This window comes from Calypte anna, chromosome 10, assembly GCF_003957555.1.
Source record: "Calypte anna isolate BGI_N300 chromosome 10, bCalAnn1_v1.p, whole genome shotgun sequence".
NCBI classification, from domain to species: domain Eukaryota; kingdom Metazoa; phylum Chordata; class Aves; order Apodiformes; family Trochilidae; genus Calypte; species Calypte anna.
Genome location: NC_044256.1, coordinates 21,890,266 through 21,912,286, shown reverse-complemented (window position 1 = coordinate 21,912,286; position 22,021 = coordinate 21,890,266). Strand labels below are relative to the sequence as shown.

Genomic DNA, 22,021 nt, shown 5'->3' with positions numbered 1-22,021 from the left:
ATTGACAGTCACCTCTCACCTGACAGCTCTCACACTCACCCTTTAATATTTCCTGGTTTAATCTTTTTTTTTATGTTTCAAATAATCCTTACCTTCTCTGGTTTAATTAACATCATCTGATGTCCTTCAATTTGTTTGGACTTCTTTCATATTTCTCTTGCCTAGTATTATGAACTTTTTAAAGGAAACTATGTGGTCATCAGAACGATTTTAAGTTTTCAAAACCTACCGGCTCATACCAGTTCCTAGCCAGTAGTCAGTAGTTTCTTTAATGTCTTGGTACAGGATATTTCTCCCTTTTTTCACCTAGATTTACACAATTATGGCTCACTAACCATAAATCTTTGTGCTGGCATGCGAAGATACGTGGCTGGAAAGATTTTTTTTTTTACATTTAAGTTACTGTCTTTCAGTGTTAATGACCTCCTGACCTCCTTGTTCTTACATTTCAGCCAACCTTCCCTCTTCTTTGCTGTATTGACATGACAGATAATATTTGAAACTTACAGCTCAATAGGCATGTGATTTCTGCAGGAAAGAACTTGGCTACAACACATTACTGAAGGCATGCAAAGTGAAACTGGCCCCTACTCTGGAGAAGATCAAGTTGAATGCTCCAAGGGCACCAGCAGCACAAGGAAGCTGGACAGACTGGTTTCCTACAGCACAGACACCCTTGCTATGAGTGCCCAGGTAACAAGAGGGATAGAACCTGCTAGCTCCTTGTGGCACTAAGTTATCAGCAGAGGCTAACATCTGTTAAGCAGCCCCATACTCCCAACCTTGGGACACACTTGCTCTTCTGATAAGGTCTGTGCAGGCAATGGTGATCCTTTCTCTGTCAGCTCCTCAATGCGTTTGTTCAGAGAGGACAGTTTGGCTTTGGCCTGAAGTTTCAGCTTCATCAGCTTTGCATCTGCAGCCTCTCGCTCCTCCTGGGGAAGAAGGACACAAAACGACTCCACTTAAAATGCCAGTGCTATCACCCTGAAACACCACTTAGAAAAGTTACTTCACTGGTCACTCTGCTGTTCTTTGTCCTAACCTGCCTCCCTAGCAACAGTGCTAATTAAAACACATCCAGGAAACAAATTATTGCAAACACTAGGCACAGCAAAATAGTTACCCTTCCACTCTACTTTCTCTTCAAGGGCCAGAACACTCAAGGTACTTCTCTCAGCATCTTCTGCTAACCCAGTTTGACTTCCTCTGCCATAGGCAGTCCCTCAACACTATCTCAACTAGCTGCACTTTCTCTCGTGTCATGCCTCAGGGTATCCAATATGTGTCTCTGGTTTTGTGCCATGCAGCCACTGGGCTGCTGGGTTACCCTTCACCTCAAACACTCTGAACTGGGGGAAGAAAAACTTCACACATAAGTTATTTATCAGAGCCACCAGGAATCTGCATGGGCCTTGAGGAGCTCCAAGACAAAATTCTACATAACTTGGAGTAACTCATCTACTCTAGAAGGAATTACCCCTATGCAAAATGAACAGAAGTTATCCCTCATCTCTGGGGTTAGGGTCCACTCTTTTGATTCCAGTAACTGTCTGGAACTGATGCTTTTACTAGCACAAGGGTCTCAAATGCTCAAAAGAAACCAGAGGCTGGCTGGCACTGAGAGGAAGCAGCATTTTACTCTTGCTCCCAGGTCCCCAGTGAAAGATATAATACCTTGAGTGCAGTTTCTTTTTGCTGGAGCAGGGCATCCTTTTCTCGGATCAAATCCTTCAGCTGAACAACTAGTTGTTCTGTTTGGGCCAGACGCTCCGACAGCTCCTCTGGTGCCTCCTCCATGCTTTCTGCTTCTGGCTCTAAAGCCTGGACCTGAAACAGCAAAACAAGTGTTCTGGAGGAAAAAACAGAAGTATAAACAGATTGCAGCATTGCATCCAAATGGTATCTTCAGCTCCATTCCTAAATTGCAAGAATTTCATGTGGCCTATAGAACTATACACAACTAGGTGAGGAAAGCTCAGGATAACCATGAGACAACACGCAAAAAACCAGAACCTCTGCTGAACACAACACCAGAAAATCCAAAATGGGTGACCCTGGAGAGACTACCATTCACACTATCTACGGTCTCAAGCACCAAAGTGCAACATAAAGATCAAGTCTTCCACTGTCACACAGCTCCCCTTTCTGCTACACAGAATCAGCAGTACTGTTAGAAGTCTGGCTTCACCTTACTTCTAGTTTGTTTTCTAGGATCACCTTGAGATGTGGAAACTAAGGAGGTTATGGTCTGCTCCACAAAAGCACTGACTTGAGAAGTGAGGAATAGGGGGGCTGCAGAGTGGAATGACAGCCTAGTCTAGTGAATGAAGATGGAAAGTTCTCACTGCAGTCATATAACTCACATTCCCCAAACTAACTCAAAGTACGATCTGAAAGTCTTTGGCTAACATTGTACTTACAGCAACAGAGGATTCAGGATCTGCATCTCCATCATCACCTGACAGCTCTTGCAAAACAGTGTTTGCTAACCCTGACAAGCGGCTCAGCATCTTCACCCTAGAACAAAACAGAGTTTGAATACAGTTACAGTGTCAGAACTGTAAGGAAAAAAAAAGCATCTCTTCATGCTGATTTCTAATGTTATAGAGGTGACAAGACAAACTGGAAATACATGTCCTCTGCCAAGAGAGAAAAGCCAAAGTAAAACCTCAGGAATAAAGAATCATGTTAACAAAAGCAGCCAGACTGAACGTGAAAGCTGAGTATGCACTGGTAAGACATATGAATAAACCTTCAACACTCTACAGCTTTGATCAAACTCCACATTTTTATACCAGATTTCAAATCACCCTCATAGTTCATTCTTGATCTTTCTTAGCAATGACATTCAGAACAATGATCTCTTCAGCTTACTCAAAAGAAGAGTGATTGTTAAATGAAGTCACTGATTTACAGGCCAAACATAGCCTGTAAACACAAAAAAGAAGCTTTCTGTTAATAAGCAGGGGGAACGGTCAACTCAGCCCTGATATTTGCTAAGCAGATGCAATTGTGTCACATTAGAGAGATTATGAGACCTTTGCATGTAACAGAACCTTGACATAGGTGAATACTCTTGAGGCCACACATTCCTGGGCTCCTGCTTAAGCATATCTTTGTTTCCCTCCTTGCAATTCAGAAGACAAACTGATCTAGTAGTGGAGGTAGACAACCAGAAAAAAAGCAGCAGTATCACAGAATCATGAGGGTTGGAAAACACCTCTGAGATCACCAAGTCCAACCCTTAAACCACTACCACTGTGGTTACCAGACCAGGATACCAAGTGCCACATCCAGTCTCTTTTTAGAAATGTCCAGGGACAGAGAATCCACCACCTCCCTGGGCAGCCCATTCCAATGCCTGATCACCCTCTCTGTAAAGAATTTTTTCCTAATATCTAACCTAAACCTCCCCTGACAGAGCTTAAGTCCATGCCCTCTAGTCTTACTGATAGCTACTTGGGAGAAGAGACCAACCCCTACCTGGCTCCAACACCTCTTCAGGTAGTAGTAGAGAGTGATGAGGTCTCCCCTGAGTCTCCTCCTCTCCAGACTAAACAACCCCAGCTCCCTCAGCCCTTTCTCACAGGACTTGGCCTCAAGTCCTTTCACAGCCTTGTTGCTCTTCTCTGGATGAGTACCAGACAGCCACACACTGTTTCCCATTTGAGGTGGAGTAGTAGATTAAGTTCTCCATTACTAACCCAGACAATGGGTTAGTTATTAAGTCACCTCATTAAGTTAATCAAATTCTTATGAGTAGTTGATAAGCCAAAGTACAGAGCTGCCAATCAGAGGGAACTCAACAGGTGAGAGAAACACATGGGCAGAAAAAACATGAAGTTCAGAAAAGGCAAATACAGAGCCCTACACCTGGGAGGGAACAACCATGCAGCAGCACAGGCTGGGGACCAACTAGCTGTACAACTGTATTGCAGAAGGCAGTGTCTACTGGTGGACAAACTCAACATGAGTCAGCAGTGTGCTCTCACAGCAGACTTGGCCAGCTACGTAATGAGTTGTATTAGCAAGCCCGCAGCTGGCAGGTTGGGGAAGTAATGATTCCTTTCTATTCAGCACTTGCAAGACTACATGTGAAGTATAGTGTCCAGTTTCAGGCTCTCTGAAATGCTAAAAATTACTGGTACAGACCTATAGCCACCTGATCTACTTTTGAAGTTAGTCATGCCAAGAGCAAAGGGTTTGGTCAAATATACTCCTAATGTCCCTTAAGACCTAAATCATTCTGGTATTCCAGGAAGAAAGGTCACCATGTGACTTCTGACACAACTCTGAACAGAAGTGCCATAGACCTGTCCCAGTTGCAAGTTTGTGCCTATAAACGACAGAATTATTTGTGCAAATGTAAAAGCTGCTCCAACAGTGCAAACTGAAACCAAACTCACATTAGCCACAAGATCAAGTTTAATTACAATAATTACCTCCATCAAATGGAATCTTTGAATACACTAAGATGTCTCTGTTTAGCTACAAGTAGGCTCACAAAGCTGGCTACAATGATCCACTCATTCCTGACCTCGTTTTTGTTAGTAACCAAATGTTTGCTCCTTGATGACCACCTGAAGTGTGGAAATACTGACAATGGAGAGAACAGTAGAGCTGTTCTTTTCCTGTATCTGTCACACCTAACCACCCAATTTTGCAGAATGAGGAAATGTCATAACGCACATTAGAATATTAAAAGCAGAAAAGGACACATGAACAGCAACCTTTTTTATGCACTGAGTAGTTCACATGTCTGTTTATTCAGCAGTAAAGAGGTTTCCAAGGCAGAGCAGTCCCACACAGCTCCTTCTTGTCATTTTTTCTCTCTTGGATACCGACAGGTTGCATAAAGCAAAACTCTTGACTGCAAGAGAAGAGAAAAAAAAAAGACAAAAAAAAAAAAAAAAAAAAAAAGACCAAAAAAAAAATACAATAAATTATCCAACAGCATTAAATTAAGTCCATTCTTCATCTTTACACAGTACACTTCGGGATTATTTCAGTCAGTTATTTGCAATAGGAATAAAGAGTGAAAAGCATTCCCTGTTTAGGAAAATGGATTTCTCCTGCTCTTGCAGAGACACACCCTGGTTTCTCATGCTGTATGGCATAAGCTTAGACAGCAGAGTAAAATGCTTGAGAAGCACTTAGTGAAGCAAAAGACATGAGGCAAAAAGCCAGGCCTCAGGAGGCAGTCTCCTGCAAAGAGTCATAGAGGATGACACTACCCAGGAAGCCAGTATTGTCGACATGCTGCATCCATAGCACATGAGAAAAGCACTAGTACTTTGCTTACTTCTCATCTGGCCCTGGGTGAGACTGGGACATGGGATTCCAGAACAATATTATAATCTTAAATGTCCTACTAGAGAAATGTCTCTTGTCAACATCATCTGTTCACCACACTGGTGATACAAGAGACTCATTTAAAGACCTGGAATTCCTAGTTCATTATAAGAATAATAATGTAAAAAGAAGTAATGTAAAATAAATGTAAAAATGAAATGTAAAAAAAAAAAATGTAAAAAAGAAATAATGTAAAAAGAAGTTTTGTAAACCACCACCACCCTCACAATGCCCCAGTAAGGAACAGACCCTGTCCAAAATGCAAAAATGCCTCTTTGTGACTGTCACCAGGGTTTGAGGAGGGTGGATCTGATCTTTCCATTAGGCCATGGCTTCTTAAAGTCACAAATGCACAACACATGGTTGAGATATGACATGAGGCAATGTAAGATAACATGGTCTAGGACTGACAGAACCAAGAGTTAAATTATTATAAGTAGTATTAGAAATACACCCAAAAAATGTAGAATCTGGGCAGACATCCATTGTAACAAGAATTATGCACACAGCTCACAAACATCTGCATTACAATTTCAACCATGTGCACATGGTTGAGAAAAGACTCCCTGGCCTTTGTCCAGGCTGGCTGTATCCAACTGCTACTGAACTCAAGCTCAGATGCTGTGCTGGGCTCATCACTGACCTCCTCAAAGGGCAAACAGAGCACCTGAGGCACCTGTTTTGCACAGGCATGGACTTGAATGACCTGAGCTCAAGTCTCACACACTCAGAGTCTTCAGAACTCACTTTTAAATTATGTTCTCAGGTGAGCTGAATATGACAAGGGATATTAAAGGAAATGAAAAGTTTCTACAGTTACATACACAGCAAAAGGAAGCTCAGGGAAAATATAGAATCCCTGCTAAATGTGGCAGGGCCCAATCACAGGAGAGGCTGAGGCACTCACTGCCTCTCCCCTTCAGTTTTCAGTGACAAAGTCAGGTTTCAAGAACCACAGTCCACTGATGCCTGATGAAAACTCTGGAGAAAAGACGTCTTCTGTGGAAAAGGACCAGGCTAGAGAGAACAAACTGGTCACACACAAATTCATGGGGCCTGACAGGCTGCAGCAGAAGTGCAGAGGCTGGCACTACTTGCAGATGCACCCTCAGCACCTTTGCAGCTGGCAGAGAACTGGAAGGAGAGGCTGACACTCCAAAAGTGGGTGTCCTGCCATCCAGAAGATGGCAGCCCCAACAGGCTGAGAGGAACCTCGTGAAGCTCAAGAAAGGGAAACACGAAGTCCTGGACCAGGGGATGGATAACCTCATGTGTCAGTAGATGCTGGAGGCATGGAAAGCAGCCCTACAGTGAAGAACCTGGGGGTCAACAAACTGACCATAAACTACCAGTGCACCCTCATGGCAAAGGCCAACAGCATCCCGGGCTGCATTAGGAGTGCAGCCAGGAGAAAGGGTATTGTTTCTCTCTACTCAGCACCGGTGAGGCCACATCTAGAGCTCTGTGTCCAATTCTGGGCTCCCAAGAACAAGAGGTGAGAAGTTGTTAGAACAAATTCAGTGAAGGACAATAAAGAGAAGGCTTGGGCAGGGTCTTATCACAGAACTGGTGAGACTAGAAGAAACCTCAGGAGGTTCATCTGGTCCAAAAGAACCACCTCAGGCTAGAAGAAACCTTTGGAGGTTCATCTGGTCCAAAAGAACCACCTTGTGGCAGGAATACCTTGGTGCTCATACCTCATATTTACTTCTGAGCTTATAGAACACTGGCTAATTTCCTCATGCACAGAAGCAGACAAGCACAAAAGAACAGAGGTTAATCTGTGCTCCACTGCCTCACCCATAAAGTAAACAGTACAGCTCTCAGTCACAAGACCATAGCTCTTGCAGGGCCATACTGGATTTGGTTTTCGATTTTTGTGATCAGCAGAACACAAAAGACCTGCACTGTGTTTGTGATGTAAGCCAATATAGTAAAAAACAGTGTTCTGCTCAGCATTCCTGTATCTAATAAAACCACTTTACTAAAATCAGCAGTGTCCTACAAGAAGCTCCTTTACTCTGAAATACACTAGCCTTTCTGACCCAAATAGCCCAAGTCCATCAGCAGTCAGAATCACAGAATCACAGAATGGCTTGGGTTGGAAGGGACCTTAAAGATCATCAAGATGCAGCTCCCTTCCATGGGCAGGGAAACCTCCCACGAGACCAGGCTGACAGTCAGATGAACTCTACATACCACCAAAAGTCAGCGCAGAAATCCACGTATTTCTATCTCAAGCTATCAGCCACAGGAGGATGTGACAGTGCTCCTCCCTCACTTGTTCCATTATAACTTTATTATCCGTGTATCAAGTTTAATTCCTAGCGTTCCCCATCTCTTGAAGGCAAGCAGACGCTGGAGGTGCTGCTGCAGTCCGAGCCCCGGACGGTCGATCACCTCTCGCTGTGAAGAGCGGCTCTGCATGGCAAAGGACGAGCAGCAGAACCCGAACCAGCTGCTGCCCGCATCCCCAGGGCTCAGGGGGTCCCGCCGGGGGCCGGTACCGGTGCCGGAACGCGCGGCTGCCCTGCCAACCCCATCACTTAGCGAGAAGAACATAAACCTCCCCGTTACACCTAGCACCACAGCCAGATCCCGGCGAAAAGCATCACGGTGGCAGCGCAGGCAGCGGCGTGCTGGGGCCGGATCCCGAAGCTCCGGAAAGACTAAATCGCCGCCAGCCCGGCGCGCTGGACCCCAGGGAGCAGCGCACCCACTCCAGCCTCTCGGACGCCGCAGGAGCGGCGAAGGAGGCACTGACCTGTCGGAGTCGTCGCCGGGGAACAGTGGCAGGAGCGCACGGAGCAGTGAGAGACTCACCCACCGTATTAACACCAACCTCGCCCCAGCCACCTCAGCACCGGAACAAGCTTCGGGGGTTTCCGCCTCGCCCGGAGGCCCGCCTCCCCCTCGGGCAGAAGAGCCAATCGGCTACGGACATACGAAGATAGACGTGACAAGCAGCCAGTTGAAGCGAAGCATCCACCTGAGCCCCGTGGTTCTTCTGCAACATGGCACAATCTCGCCAATGGCGGGCGGGCTGGGCAGGGGGCGGTGCCTGGTGGGTGGGCTGAGGCGGCCCTGGGCGGGACGGGGCTGTGGGGATCTGCCTCCAGCACCAACCCCGGACCGGGGCAGGGGCGTCAGTCAGTCCCTCAGGGGGCTCAGAGATTTTCCCCTACAGCTGGCCTAAGCGTCTCGTGCTGTCTAAGCCTGTCCTCTTGCAATTTAAAACACTCGCCCCTTCTCCTGTCACTACAGGCCTTGGTAAAAAGTTTATTGTCATCTTTCAGACCTTTTTTCCCCCCCTTTATATATCAAAAGGCTGCAGTGAGGCCTCCTTGCAGCCTTCTCTTCTCTGGGCTGAGCACCCCCGGTGCTCCCTCCCAGTCTCTCCTCGCAGCAGCCCCCTGACCATTTCCAAGGCCTCCTCTGGACCTTCTCTGCCTGGTCCATGTCTGGGGACCCCTGGGGACCAGGGTGGGTCTCACAAGAGTGGAGTAAAGGGCAAGAATGACCTCCCTCAACCTGCTGGCCACGATTCTTTTCACAGAATCACAGGGTCAGCCAGGTTGGAAAGGACCTCTCTAGACTAAACAAACCCAGCTCCCTCAGCCTCCTTCCTCACAGGACTTGTGCTGGATCCCTTCACAGCCTTGTTGCTCTTCTCTGGACCTGCTCCAGAATCTCAATATTCTTCCTGAGCTGAGGGGCCCAGAACTGGACACGGTACTCAAGGTGTGGCCTCACCAGCGCTGAGTACAGCAGAAGAATCACTTCCCTGGACCTGTTGGCCACACTGTTCCTGATACAGGCCAGGATGCCCTTGGCCTTCTTGGCCACCTGAGCACACTGCTGGTTCATGTTCAGATTCCAGGCCATGGTTTGCTTTCTGGACCACAAGGACACATTGCCAGCTCCTGTCCTTGTTTTTGTTTACCAGTATCTCCAAGTCCTTCTCCTCAGACCTCCTTTCAATCCATTCACCTTCTAGTCTGTACTGATGCCGGAGATTGATTGCCCTGTCTCGGGTGCAGGACCTTGCTCTTGGCCTGTCTGAACTTCACAAAGCCTGATCCACCTTTGCCTCCTGGCTGTCCTCCTCCTGTGTTGGCACACACCCTCCAATGCCCTCCTACTCCTGCCAAACCATGAAAAACCCATGGTTTTATACAGGTAGTATAAGCAGGCAGTTATTCTAGGTAGAACAAGATATTTGCAAAGCAAAGTAAATTCAAATGTAAATGTAAAAAGAAAGAGAAAGTTGTAAACATATATTAGCAGGCCTATATACATGAGGCTAAGGGGAAAGAAGGCAAAGAAAGGAAAAAAAAATAAAAGGGAGGATGAGGAAACCTTCGACAGCAATGGCACAGTCCAGAGAAGGACTCCAAATGCTGACAACTCGCTATGATGTGTCCTCACTGAATCAGAGTGAATCACCGATCTTAATATCCCAAGGAACAGCAGTCAGGTAAGAAGCACCAGAAAAGGCATAGAAACTAAGTGTGTGTTGCAATTTTAATTTTAATACTGTTATTAGTGCAAGTTTTTTTCTTGCATGTTGTAGTGGAACAAAGCAGACGCCTCTGATTACCGAGAAGTGGGTGTGAGCCGGTATCAAATCCACCTGTGCCCAATTAGGGCAGGCCCCCTATTGAGCATGTGCAAGATCAGGGGGCCAATAAAAGGTGAGGCTCACACCCACTGACTAGCTCACTCCCGAGCTAGTCAAAGGAGTGTGCTGGTAGCTCATTGAGCGGCAGTCCAATCTTGCTAGTTCCACTTTGTGGGCAATAGACTTAGAGCACAGCTCACAAGTCTATATCACAACACCGAGAAGGCCTTGAGGCAACGATCCCTGAAGAAAGATTCGTCTTGCTACACGTCTTGCTACATGTCTTGCTACATCTGGTGGAGAATGCGGGCATAGACTTCTGTCTAGCCCGTGCTTCCGACGAATCAGGAAAGAGGGATCCAACCCCCTAGAGCGAACGGCAATTAACAGTCGGGTAAGAAGACCCGTTACCCTTCTTTTGACACTAATAGTTAACCAAGAAAAAGGAAAGGAAGATGGGACTTTCACCAAGCACCCCCATCGAGCAGGGACTCTCCTACTCCCCCGCTGTTGCTACGTGAGAACTTTGGAAGGAGGTTGGTGACTTATTGAATGACCTCCACGATCAAGAAGTTTGAAAAAATATAACCGGAGTAGATGCCACCTGGGAAGTGGTGACTAATGCCTTAAAAAAGATAAAAAATGAGGCAAAAGCTGCCATCACCGCAATAGCGGCAATCCCACCAAACGGCAGCCTTAATAGTAGAACACCACTTCCTGAGGCAGAAACTGGCGTAGTCCCAACAGCGCCTCCATTACCGACCGAGAATGAAAAAGCCCATAAGGCGTTCCCAATCTTAAGGAACAACAGCCTTGGCATCAAGGGCATGAGAGGAAAAGTACATCATTCCGTAGCTGAATTCCTCTCAGATATCGGGCTGGAGGTAGAAAAAGAAGTTCCTGCTCCGGAGACCAAAAACAATATGAAGATACCGACGGGTGACTCCAGCTGCTGTGTAAAACCGCCCTTACTGCCACCTCCCAGCTCAGAAAGTGAGCATGAGAAAGCAGCAGCCGCTCCATCAGCCACACCTGTCGGCCCGGAGTCCACAATAAAAGCCCTGCTGGAACAAACAACTCAAGCGGTGAAGTCCCTGGAAAAGAGAATAACGGTCATCCTTCCACACCTACCGAGACCCACCCACCCTCCCTGACGACGATGACGAAGGCATTCCAGCTCCACCGTTGTCGAGGTGGACCAACCCTGGCATCAAAGATGCTGGCAAATCCCGACCCGGAAGATGGTCCGGTATCATCCGTGATGCCATCCTCGAAGGCAAATGGGAGACCAGCACCGTTGCCTGCCCCATCCTTTATGATAACAATGGGCCGCCTACACTTGAGCAACATAGCTGGAAAACCCTACAGCAAGCCAAGAAGACCTTGAGAGAGGGAGGATTAAAATCGGAGAGTGGCCAGGCCATCCTGGACTGGTTGTTCACCGTGGACACCAACTGTCCCCATGATTGCCGCAACTTGGCCAGGTACCTACTTACCCCCTCCCAGCAGATTGTATGGGTTAAAGAATGGGAAAGCCTGGCCCAAGCAGAGGCGAACCGCCCTCGAGCAGCCGGTGACCCATTGACAGGGGTAACCGGCAAGATGCTCACGGGCGCGGGACAATTCGCGGATGTACAAGTACAACTCCAGTTCCCGTCTGTGCTCCATCATATCGCTGCGCATTTGGCCTGCCGAGCGTTTAACGTGGTTCCCGAGCCCACCCCACTCCCTTCGTTCACTGCTGTTAAACAAGGGATGAACGAACCGTTCCAACATTTTGTCGATAGACTTTGGCAGTCTATCGCGGCTCAATCCGAGCTGGGAGTTGATCAAAGGGAATCAATGTTTAAGTTATTGGCGTTCAAAAACGCAAATCCAAGAATAAAATCGCTGTTTTCCACATTACCGAAGACAGCTGGCGTCTCGGACATGCTGGAGGTTGCTGCCAGGGCCACCCAGACGCAGCAACATCAGGGTATGGCCAATGCCTTCGCTGCCGCTCTGGAGCCCACCCAGAAGCTCCTTGCGGCAGTAGCACAGAGGCTAGGTGGAAGGGGAAACTGATTCAAAAGAAGAAATCGACCGAGAAAACCCACCCCCGTCTGCTACCGTTGTGGAGCAACGGGCCACTCGGCGAGGGATTGCTCGGCTACAGTATGGTGCGACCGCTGCCAAAAAAATAGTCATAACAACCGGGCATGCTGGTCCGCAAAAAACGGACGATGCAGCGCGCAAGGCCCCCGCGCCGTGACACAAGCAGCCGGGCCAGCGTTATACAACGGCTCCCCGCCCCAGCCACAAGAGGAAGCTTGGGCATCGATGTGCCCTGCGCAATAGATATTACGTTGATGACTAATCAGGTTTATCGGTTACCGACGGGGATACACGGACCCAAACATTGGGAAAACGGCATGGTAGGGGCTTTGTTAATGGGACGTTCATCCACAGGAATCGCAGGACTTATTGTGCTTCCAGGGGTAATAGACACAGATTCTACAGGGGAAATAATGATCACGTGTCTCACGTTGACGCCTCCCCTGATAATCAAAGCAGGAACCTGAATAGTGCAACTAGCCCTGCTCCCGAAAATGAATATAGGAAAGAACGTCCCCACGGCATGAGGTGATCGAGGCTTTGGATCATCTGGAGGCACTCTAGTAAATTTAGTGCAACAGATGAAGACCAGGCCCATTATCATCATAAAGATGACTGCTGGAAAAGAGGCAAAGACACTTTCCGTGATGATGGACACAGGGGCTGACGTCACAATCATCAACCTCAATGTGTGGCCTTGTCACGGCCCGTGATGCCGTCCAGGGAGTAGGTGGTGGTTCCACTCCCCTTCAGGCCCTAGAACCTGTGCAATTACAGTTTCCTGAAGGACAGAAGGTAACCGTACGTCCCTATGTAGTATCGGTGCCAGGACAACTCAGAGGGCTGATCGGCAGGGAAGTAATGAGTCAGCTGGGAGCCATCCTCTCCATCCCTGAACTCACCCGATCCCCTCAAAATTTTCAGTAAGGGCCACTGCAAAAGTGCTGCCAACACCCAGATTAAAATGGAAAACAGACACCCCTGTCTGGGTGGAGCAGCGGCCTTTACAAAAAGAGTGACTACAAATTATCATCACTCTAGTGAAAGAACAGCTGGATGCAGGACACATCCAGCCATCAGTCAGTCCGTGGAACACACCTATATTCGTGGTTCCTAAAAAATCAGGTAAATGGCGACTAATACAGGATTTATGTAAGGTGAATAACCAGATGTGGCCAATGGGCCACCTCCAACCTGGGCTGCCCTTACTTACGATGCTACCAAGAGACTGGCACCTTCTGGTCATTGACCTTAAAGACTGTTTCTTCAATATTCCCCTTCATCCAGAAAATACAGTGCGCTTCGCGTTCACCATCCCTTCAATCAACAAAAGTGAACCTGCGAAGAGGTACAAATGGGTAGTGCTGCCACAGGGAATGAAAAACTCCCCAACAATATGCCAGATGTATGTGGCATGGGCACTATCGCCGATCCGCGACGAGATGCCGGATACATTAATATATCACTACATGGACGCCATATTGTTCTGTCAAGAAGCCCCGTTCCCTGACGACTTCAGTCAAATATTGACCAGCCGACTGAAGACGAAAGGACTAATAGTTGCTCGGGAAAAAGTGCAAACAAAATCGCCCTGGAGCTACTTAGGGTGGAAAGTTACCCACGCTATGGTGAGACCACAGAAACTGGAGGTAATAAGTTTGGTTAAAACACTGAACGATGCCCAAAAATTAGTGGGCAAACTCCAGTGGGTTCGACCCATTGTAGGTCTTACCAATGCAGATATCCAGTCAAGAGAGTGTGCCGGTAGCTCATTGAGCAGCAGACCAATCTTGCTAGTTCCACTTTGTGGGCAATAGACTTAGAGCACAGCTCACAAGTCTATATCACAACACCGAGAAGGCCTTGAGGCAACGATCCCTGAAGAAAGATTCGTCTTGCTACACGTCTTGCTACACGTCTTGCTACACGTCTTGCTACACGTCTTGCTACACGTCTTGCTACACGTCTTGCTACACGTCTTGCTACACGTCTTGCTACACGTCTTGCTACACGTCTTGCTACAGCATGTAAGTACCCAACCTACATTATTTTCCTTTGCTTTTCTGTAGTTAGATCTAGACTAATGATGACTCATGAAGTAGACTGTTAAAACGTCTGTTACATGAACAATGTATTCTTGGCTTTAAATATATTTGGTGTAGTTATAAAGGTGGTGTAGTTGATATCCTAGAGGGAATGGATGCCATCCAGAGGAACCTCCACAGGTTGACAGAATGGAGAGGTGGATCAATGTGAACCTCATGAAGTTCAACAAGGCCAAGTGCTAGGTGCTGCCTCCAGCTCCCAACTGCTGCTGGCCCCAGGAGTCCAGTCTGGACTTTCCCAGGCTGCCCTGCAGCCTTGGTGGTGATGTAGGAGTTATTGGGGGAGAGGGGGGAGGAACATGGTATCATTTTTCCTCTATATTTGTATATATTTAGTAATTTTTCCTATTTATCATTACTGTTTCACTAAAGTTGTGTAGTTTAGTTTCCAACCCATAAGTCTCCCTTATTCTCTCTCCTTTCTTTACCAGGGAGGGGAAGGGGATTATTAATAGAGAGCATCTGTTACTCGGTGTAATTGCCAGGCCACTGTTAAACCATGACACCATGACAGGAGCTTCATTTCTCTTTGTAGGTTATTTGGGTTCCTCAGACAGGGATTGTCTCTTTTTGCCCCTTCATCTTTGTGCAGATGAGCCTTTTAGGGGTTGATTGCACTCCTGTCACAATTCTGAGATTATCCAGGTCAGAGGATTAGTTAAGTTTCCCCCCTGCCATCGTTCCTCTCTGCCCCTGTGTGTGTCTTGGGATGAGCTTTTTCCCAGGTAGCCTAACACAGATGATGGGCTACTGCAGTAACACTTTCTGCAACCGATCACCAAATTATCCAACAATTCTATCTTGGATAAGAGAAAAGAGACTCTCAAATGCTGCTAGAGGACCAGATCTTTGCTTCAACTCCACTCCCATATCTTGGAGCCTTTTCCTCTTGTTTTGATGTATAATTATATCAAGGTCAAAACCAAGGTAGTGTACCAGACCAGTATAGCTACTGATGCCAGTGTCTGGTTGGGATTCTCACCCTTTCTGGTTTGGCTTCTGAAATAGTAGTGATTTGCTGGATTGTCTTGCATCTCCTTTCCACTCTAATAAGACTGTATCATTGAAACTTTCAGGTTTTAAATGAGCCTCTAAGCAGATTAGCATTTATAATTGGCTTGTGGAAGGTTAGAACCCTCACTCAGATGAAACTGAGGTCAAACGTGGACAGGAGCAGTGCTGTGAAAGCAACAGGAGGAAGAGGATCATTCCTGTAGCATTGTTCTTCTGAACAGCCATACCCATGGGGAACAATAGCAGCTCTGCAGTGGATGATCTACAGGCTGTTGAGATCCACCACTGGTACAAAAAGTTCATGACGGAGTGTCCTTCTGGCCAGCTGACAGAGCACGAATTTAAACAGTTCTTTGGGCTGCGAGGGCTGGATCCAGAGGCCAATGAGTACATTGAGCAGATGTTCCGCACATTTGATATGAACAAGGTGAGTTCTCTGGCCAGGAAATTAGCTGCCTGGTACTCCTTAAAGGTGAACAAACTCCTGTACTTCTAGAGCCCTTGTTTTTTCTCTAACAAACATTGGTGTGGAAAACTGCTGAGAGACTAATGGGAAGCTGCTAAATACAAGGAGCATATTTAAATGCATAGATAATAATATAGATAACATAATCACAGGTAATAACACCTTATTATCTGGCTATCTTTTGCAAGTCCATCTCTGGATTTTGAGAATTCCTTGCTGTATATTAATTGACTTGGCCTTGTTTGATTTGCAAAATACTAATGAAAAGAGATTTCATTACTATTCTTATATGTTGTTATTGTTGAAAAATAAGTATGTAGATACTACATAGCATGTAGTAGTAGTATGTAGACTACAGGAGTCATTGTAAATTCATTCAGAGTAATGTCTGGGTATTTGGCATCTGAAATTAATACTGCATAGGCAGACTGTCTATGTGTCTCTCCTCAGTTCTGGGAGGTCAAGCATAAAGCAGTAGCTAGGAGGGAGGGAGAAAGGGAAGGAGGGAGAGAGGGTGGGAGGGAGTCTTCCTTACTGTGCTGTCTGTCTCAAAGATTAGAAACAACAGCCCTCCTAATTCCTTTAAGCATGCAACACCACTCACTTATGCCTGATTTTTGACCATATATACTTAAGTTTATGCTTGTGGGCCTGTAATCTCCATGACAGGGAAATTTTGCTTTATGACAGCTTGGGAAAATTCAGCTTTGCTGTCAGCTCTGAGGTTCTGAAATAGCTGGAGCAATGTCTGAGAGTCAAGGAAGAAGTGGTCACAGAGACATGTGAAACAGGTGGCAAACCACAGGGGCAGTTTTGAAAAAGGCAGTCTTAGGGACTGAGCAAAGGATGTTGGTTTGGACAACACATGAGAAGGCATAAGGAGCTAAGGAATACTAAGGAAAATATTCCTGCTGTATTCCTGCTGTATTCCTGCTGTATTCCTGCTGTATTCCTGCTGTATTCCTGCTGTATTCCTGCTGTATTCCTGCTGTATTCCTGCTGTAATAACAGCATTCTGAAAGATAGAAGAGGAACAGTCTCTAACAGGGTAGCTGAAGAGTGTGGCAACTAGGAGAGATGGACCTGCATCAGTTAATCTTAACCTGCTAAAAGTTCTCCACTTAATCTAAGCCTCTTTTAGAAACAAGGGCAAAGAATGAGCACCCAGAGGAACAGCCACCCTGTAGTAATGCAGACATTGGCAATGGATGCAATAATCTTCCCAACGGATCTTCGGGTTCTGAGAACTCTGCTGAGGACACAGAGGATAAATTCTCAGTTATTGCGCAAATTACAGTCATGTCCTTCTTCCCATCTTTGTGTCCTGGGACTTTGCTCAATGAAGTTAGGAAAAACTCATATGAGGGGAGTACTACTATGGTCCTGAATGAATAGTTTAAACTGTGATTTTTGCTGTAAAACAGTAGTGCTCTGCTAGTCCACCTATATTCACCTTTTAGATATATTTATTTACAGCAGTTCCAGAAAGGCATCTGACTTTAAGTACCTCAATAAATGTGTCTTCTTTTTTTCCTCTGTAATAGGTTGAAGTAATCATTCAGAATCTCCGACAGAGATTATTTGTTGCTTCTTTTAACCATGTCAGATTTTAGTTAGTGTTAAATCTAGGAGTTATGAACCTTTGCTGTCTGGCATCTTTCTTGCAGAGGAAGCAAGAGCTTTTTGAGCTTCTTTGTGGATTTGAGAAATGGAAGGTTTAAAAACCTAAATACAGAACATTTATTCCACCTCTCAAATAATGGTCTGCATATTTTAAAATAATAATCTTCTGTCACTTTTTTTTTTTTTTTCCCCCCAGATAATGGAGAAGATACCTATGGCCTACTCAAATAGCACTAGCACTTTTCTTGCAGCCAGGGCTCTGGATCAGTTTTGTCTCCCGGCAGGCCACAGCCAGTCAGATCTGATGGACAGGGAGGGGTTTGTCCACATTGACCATGAGGAGTGACAGTTTTCATCTCTGCAAGTGGTGAGCACAGAGCAGCCTGGACATGTAATGGATCATAAGCTTAGGAATCTGGGTTTTTAGGAGAACTAAAAGGTGGCCAGAGAAATAGCATGTGTATATGAACTGAAGCTTTTTCCTAAGTCCGAGTCTCTCTGCCATTTCTTTCTTTTAGTTGTGATTCTAAAGAGCAGTAAAGTAAAACAGCTCCAGAGTCATAACTCCCTCAGCTTGTTCTTGTCACATTTTGGTTTTTGTTCTCCCACAGGATGGATATATTGACTTCATGGAATATGTGGCTGCCCTCAGCCTCGTCCTCCGTGGAAAGATGGAGCAGAAGTTGAGGTGGTATTTCAAGCTCTATGATGTAGATGGCAATGGCTGCATTGATCGACATGAACTGCTCAACATCATTAAGGTGAATCTCCAAGGGCCTGTATCCTTCCCTTGTAGACGAATTCCACCACAAAAGTCAGGCTTTCACTGTGCCCCTTTTGAGTGGTCATGGATGAGACCTTTAACAGCAGTCTCTGTTTTAGCAGAATTACTCACAATCTCATAGTCCAGAAAGCAGACTTGACAGACTCTCCTTTGCCACCACCATGTACATTACAGAAGAGCTAACTCCATGAAGCTGTTTCAGCTGCCTATGACCTAAACTGCTCTTGCCAAGATTTCAGATTCTGTGACTGTCTGTTGCAGTCTCTGCAACATGTCCTTCATATGTCCTTTTCCCCATGTGAATAGCAAGTAGCTGGGGAGTTACTGCTTTTTAGAACCAGCTCCTAAATGCCAGTATAATAGAACATTTCTGACTCTGGAAAATATCCTGAAGAAGAATGACTGTCAGTGGAGAAAACTGTGTTGCAAATAGCTGTTGTGGAAGGTATTGGAATTACAGGCACAAACATGACTTTATGAATATCTCTGAATTATGCTCAAGTTCAGATTATTCTGTAGAGACTGGGAAACTGGAAAGATGCCCTAAGTAATTTACATTTCTGAATAAGAAACGTCAGAAAATTGATTTGATAGAGATTTGAAGCTTGAGCTGGCAACAGCTAAAACCACTAATAAGATGTTAGTAATGCATTCTCATGTGGATATGAATTACAGTGCTGGGCATTGAAGAAGCCAAACCAAAAGAATAACTGTAATAATTTACAGTCTCCTACAAATAACTTGCAATAGTAATATTCAGACATCCCAGTGAAGAAACAGATAGTAATCACTTAACAGAGCTCCTAAGAGACAAGTCGTGTGGGTGATAACTGGTGACAACCAGCCTACTGCCCTTTGAATTTTGTGACTGTAGTTCAGTGTCTTTTTTTGGCAGTCTTAGGAAGTTGCTGAGGTGATACCTAGTTTTAGTAAAATGGTGTTTGAAAAAAAATGAAGAAACTTATCAAATATCAGAGGGTAAAAACTATAAAATGAGTAGTCTTGGACTCAGCATGAAGGCTCTGGAATCACAGATTTCATGGACATCCTTAAACGAAAGAATTAGGCGTGGAAAGAAAAGAGAATGCTGCATAACATGGTTATGTATAAGATGAACTGCAGTAAACTGTAATGAATAAGTCTTAAACTTTTTCAAGCTGAAAATTAATTTTCAGTGATCTTTAGGGTGAAGAAGGACACATAGGAAGCAGTATATAAATGGAAATAGGCAAAACAGGAAGAGAAATAAGTGACCACAGCATATAACAAAGGAATTTCATTATGTCAAATGCAGAGGATGTTTGACTGTGTTTAGCAGGCTTGGTGGATGAAAGGGCTGTAGAAAATGGATCAATGAGGTTTATCGTGATTCTGCTTTTTCTGCAGTCCTTAAGTTCTACCTAAACAGATCTAGGGTGACTCTCTGGGTTTCACTGCTCATTCCATGCTCCAGAACCATGCTCTTTGGTCACCCTTCAGTGCCAGCTGTGGGGCCTGTTGTAGTCTGCTGTGTTTTACTATGATTTTGGTTCATTGGTATCAGGAGGGTACTCGGCATGACTGTCTGGTTCTGAATCTATGCTGCAATTGAACCAGTCAATTGTTTTGGCAGCCATGCGGCACCTTCCTAGTCTTGCTCTTTTCTTTTAGGCTATTCGAGCTATTAATGGTGGTGACCAGGAAAATAGTGCAGAAGAGTTCACCAACCGAGTTTTCAACAAAATTGATGTGAATGGAGATGGTAAGATTCCTGTCTTTGCCATCCAACTCAGATGGTCTCTGCTACAGAGAAATATCCATGTCTTCCTCTATGCTTCTTCACGTTATATTTCCTTGTTATATGAATGCTCAGCCAGTAATGTCTTCTCCGTCAATTTTGCTAAGGCATTTTCCTCCTTGCATCATGCATAATCAGCATGACAGGATTTGTTCTCTCTACTGATTTTCAGCTATGTTCTTTCCAAATGATTTTGGTAATGGGGCTTTGCAGTGGTTTGGGTTTTTTTAATTTTTTGTATGTTGCTGTGTAACTTATGTCAGAGTTACAAGTGAGAAACATTAACAGAAGGCAGCAGCACGAATTTAGTGTTGAAATTCAGAGTTTCGTTGCTGGGTCTGCTGCAGGCAGTACAGTAAGCAACATGAAGTGCTCTGGATCAGTCAGTCAAAAGTTGGTCAACTGTAGTCACTGCACATCCTTGAGAGATATGTCTTTCCTTGCTACTTCATTTGCTCATCACCTTTTGATGAGCTCTATTCTTATTCTGGAAGGACTGCCAAGCTGCTTCCCTGTGCAAGGACAGAAAACCTGTTTCTGCCTGTTACATCTTCCTTCTGTCACTTCTTTTAACCATCAAAAGTAGCAAATATGGGGCAGGTTAGGACTGTGACAGGTGAGGGTAAAAAGAAGGCAGCCAGTCCAGCCTTAATGATGGGAAGTTATGACCCACTCCTTAGCCAGGCACTTCCTCTATTCTATCTTCTTCTCCTCCTCCTTTCTCTTCATTGGGGGGACAGGCGAGGGAAGGAATCTGGAGTTGCCTGGATATCGAGGAAGTTTCATACAGGTTTAAAAAGACCCTTTGAGTCCTCATGATGCTTTGTAACGGCACATATAGTAAGTGGTCTCTAAAGTTAGATTACAGCACTCCTTTTGCAGTTCAAATGTGGATTGGCATAATTCTGATGCCTTTTATCTGTGTTTAACACAGGTGAACTTTCTCTGGATGAATTTGTGGAGGGAGCAAGGAAAGACAAGGAGTTCATGGAAGTTATGATGAAAAGTTTGGACTTGTCACACATTGTGGCCATGATCAACAACCGTCGGCACAGTGTATAAATCAGTTTGGGAGAAAACTCTGTGCCAATAGACAGAATGGTGCATGCTCACCAGAAAGGAGGGACAACATTCTTAAAACAAACAAAAGTTCCATAAACACACAGATGGAATTAGGTGCAGAAAGACACTGTTATATTTGTGTATCTGAGTGTGTGTTCCTGTAGAATCATAGAATCATAGGATAGGCTGGGTTGGAAGGGACCTCAGAGATCATCGAGTCCAACCCTTGATCAACTACCGCCACAGTCACTAGACTATGGCACTGAGTGCCATATCGAGTCGCTGTACAAACACTGAAGATCAGATCTATCCATGGAGGGCAGGTTCAGAAAAACTGGATCTGAGTAGCAGTATTTGATGTGACTTCCTAAAATTTAAAGGCCAAGTTGCAGGGCACAGATTTCCTCTTTATTATGTATCCCAGGTTGTCACTTTGCAATGGACTAAAAGTAATGCTAAATTTGCACTAGCAGAACTGGACGATGAATGTGGACAATTTCTGACATATTCAAAAGAAGAGTTTAAAACTATTATCAATGTTATCAATGAGAATTATCAAAAGAATGTATCTTCCACTGTTCTTGTCATGGTATTAGATCATAAACACCAGCATGTTTGTCTATGTCAGATATCCTTAGATTTGGTAGTCAGTGCAGGGGCAGCTTTATTTATAAGATCTCAATAGCTGAAAGAAAAATCAGTCTTTAAGTCTGATAGCATCCGATCTGTTCCCAGCTGTGCTGTCAGTAATCGGGCTGTTTGCAGCTTTCTCTGACCAAACAACTCTCTACCAAACAAGGGTTTAGGAGCAGCTTCTGTAACCAGAGAAAATATGCTATTCGGTTTCCCAAAGCAGAAGTTTCCTGAGAGATCAAATATTTTTTTTGCACTTGTTCTATTACTCTCCCCTCATACAACTGAATAAATGAAAGATGTGAAGATGATGCTAAGATTGAGAGCTTGAGAGAAGGAATGATTATGTATTTATAGCAGGTGTCAGCACTTTGCCAGGTGGGCTCACACCCCAGGTCCCTCTCGCATGTTCACATATTCAGTCTGAAAGCTTCTGAGAGTATTCACAGCTTGGGCACTGGCAAACATTCTCCAGAGGATTATTGTG

The 22,021-nt window shown here is 45.2% G+C and overlaps 2 protein-coding genes across 2 annotated transcripts in view; one reads left to right on the top strand and one right to left on the bottom strand.

Moving 5' to 3' along the window:
• LOC103526134 (golgin subfamily B member 1) overlaps positions 1–8,232 on the bottom strand; it is a 45,173-nt gene extending 36,941 nt beyond the window's left edge. Inside the window, 5 exon segments of the mRNA XM_030456656.1 lie at positions 783–935; positions 1,678–1,830; positions 2,424–2,520; positions 4,734–4,873; positions 8,120–8,232. Coding sequence (XP_030312516.1) covers positions 783–935; positions 1,678–1,830; positions 2,424–2,513 — 396 coding nt within the window. The 5' untranslated portion in view covers positions 2,514–2,520; positions 4,734–4,873; positions 8,120–8,232.
• A 7,073-nt stretch (positions 8,233–15,305) lies between these two features.
• Positions 15,306–21,064, top strand: LOC103526136 (guanylyl cyclase-activating protein 1-like). The gene is made up of 4 exons (XM_008491162.1): positions 15,306–15,616; positions 17,890–18,039; positions 19,713–19,803; positions 20,774–21,064. The coding sequence occupies exons 1-4, from the start codon at positions 15,419–15,421 to the stop codon at positions 20,899–20,901; spliced, it is 567 nt and encodes a 188-aa protein (XP_008489384.1). The 5' UTR covers positions 15,306–15,418; the 3' UTR covers positions 20,902–21,064.
• Positions 21,065–22,021: the final 957 nt, after the last annotated feature.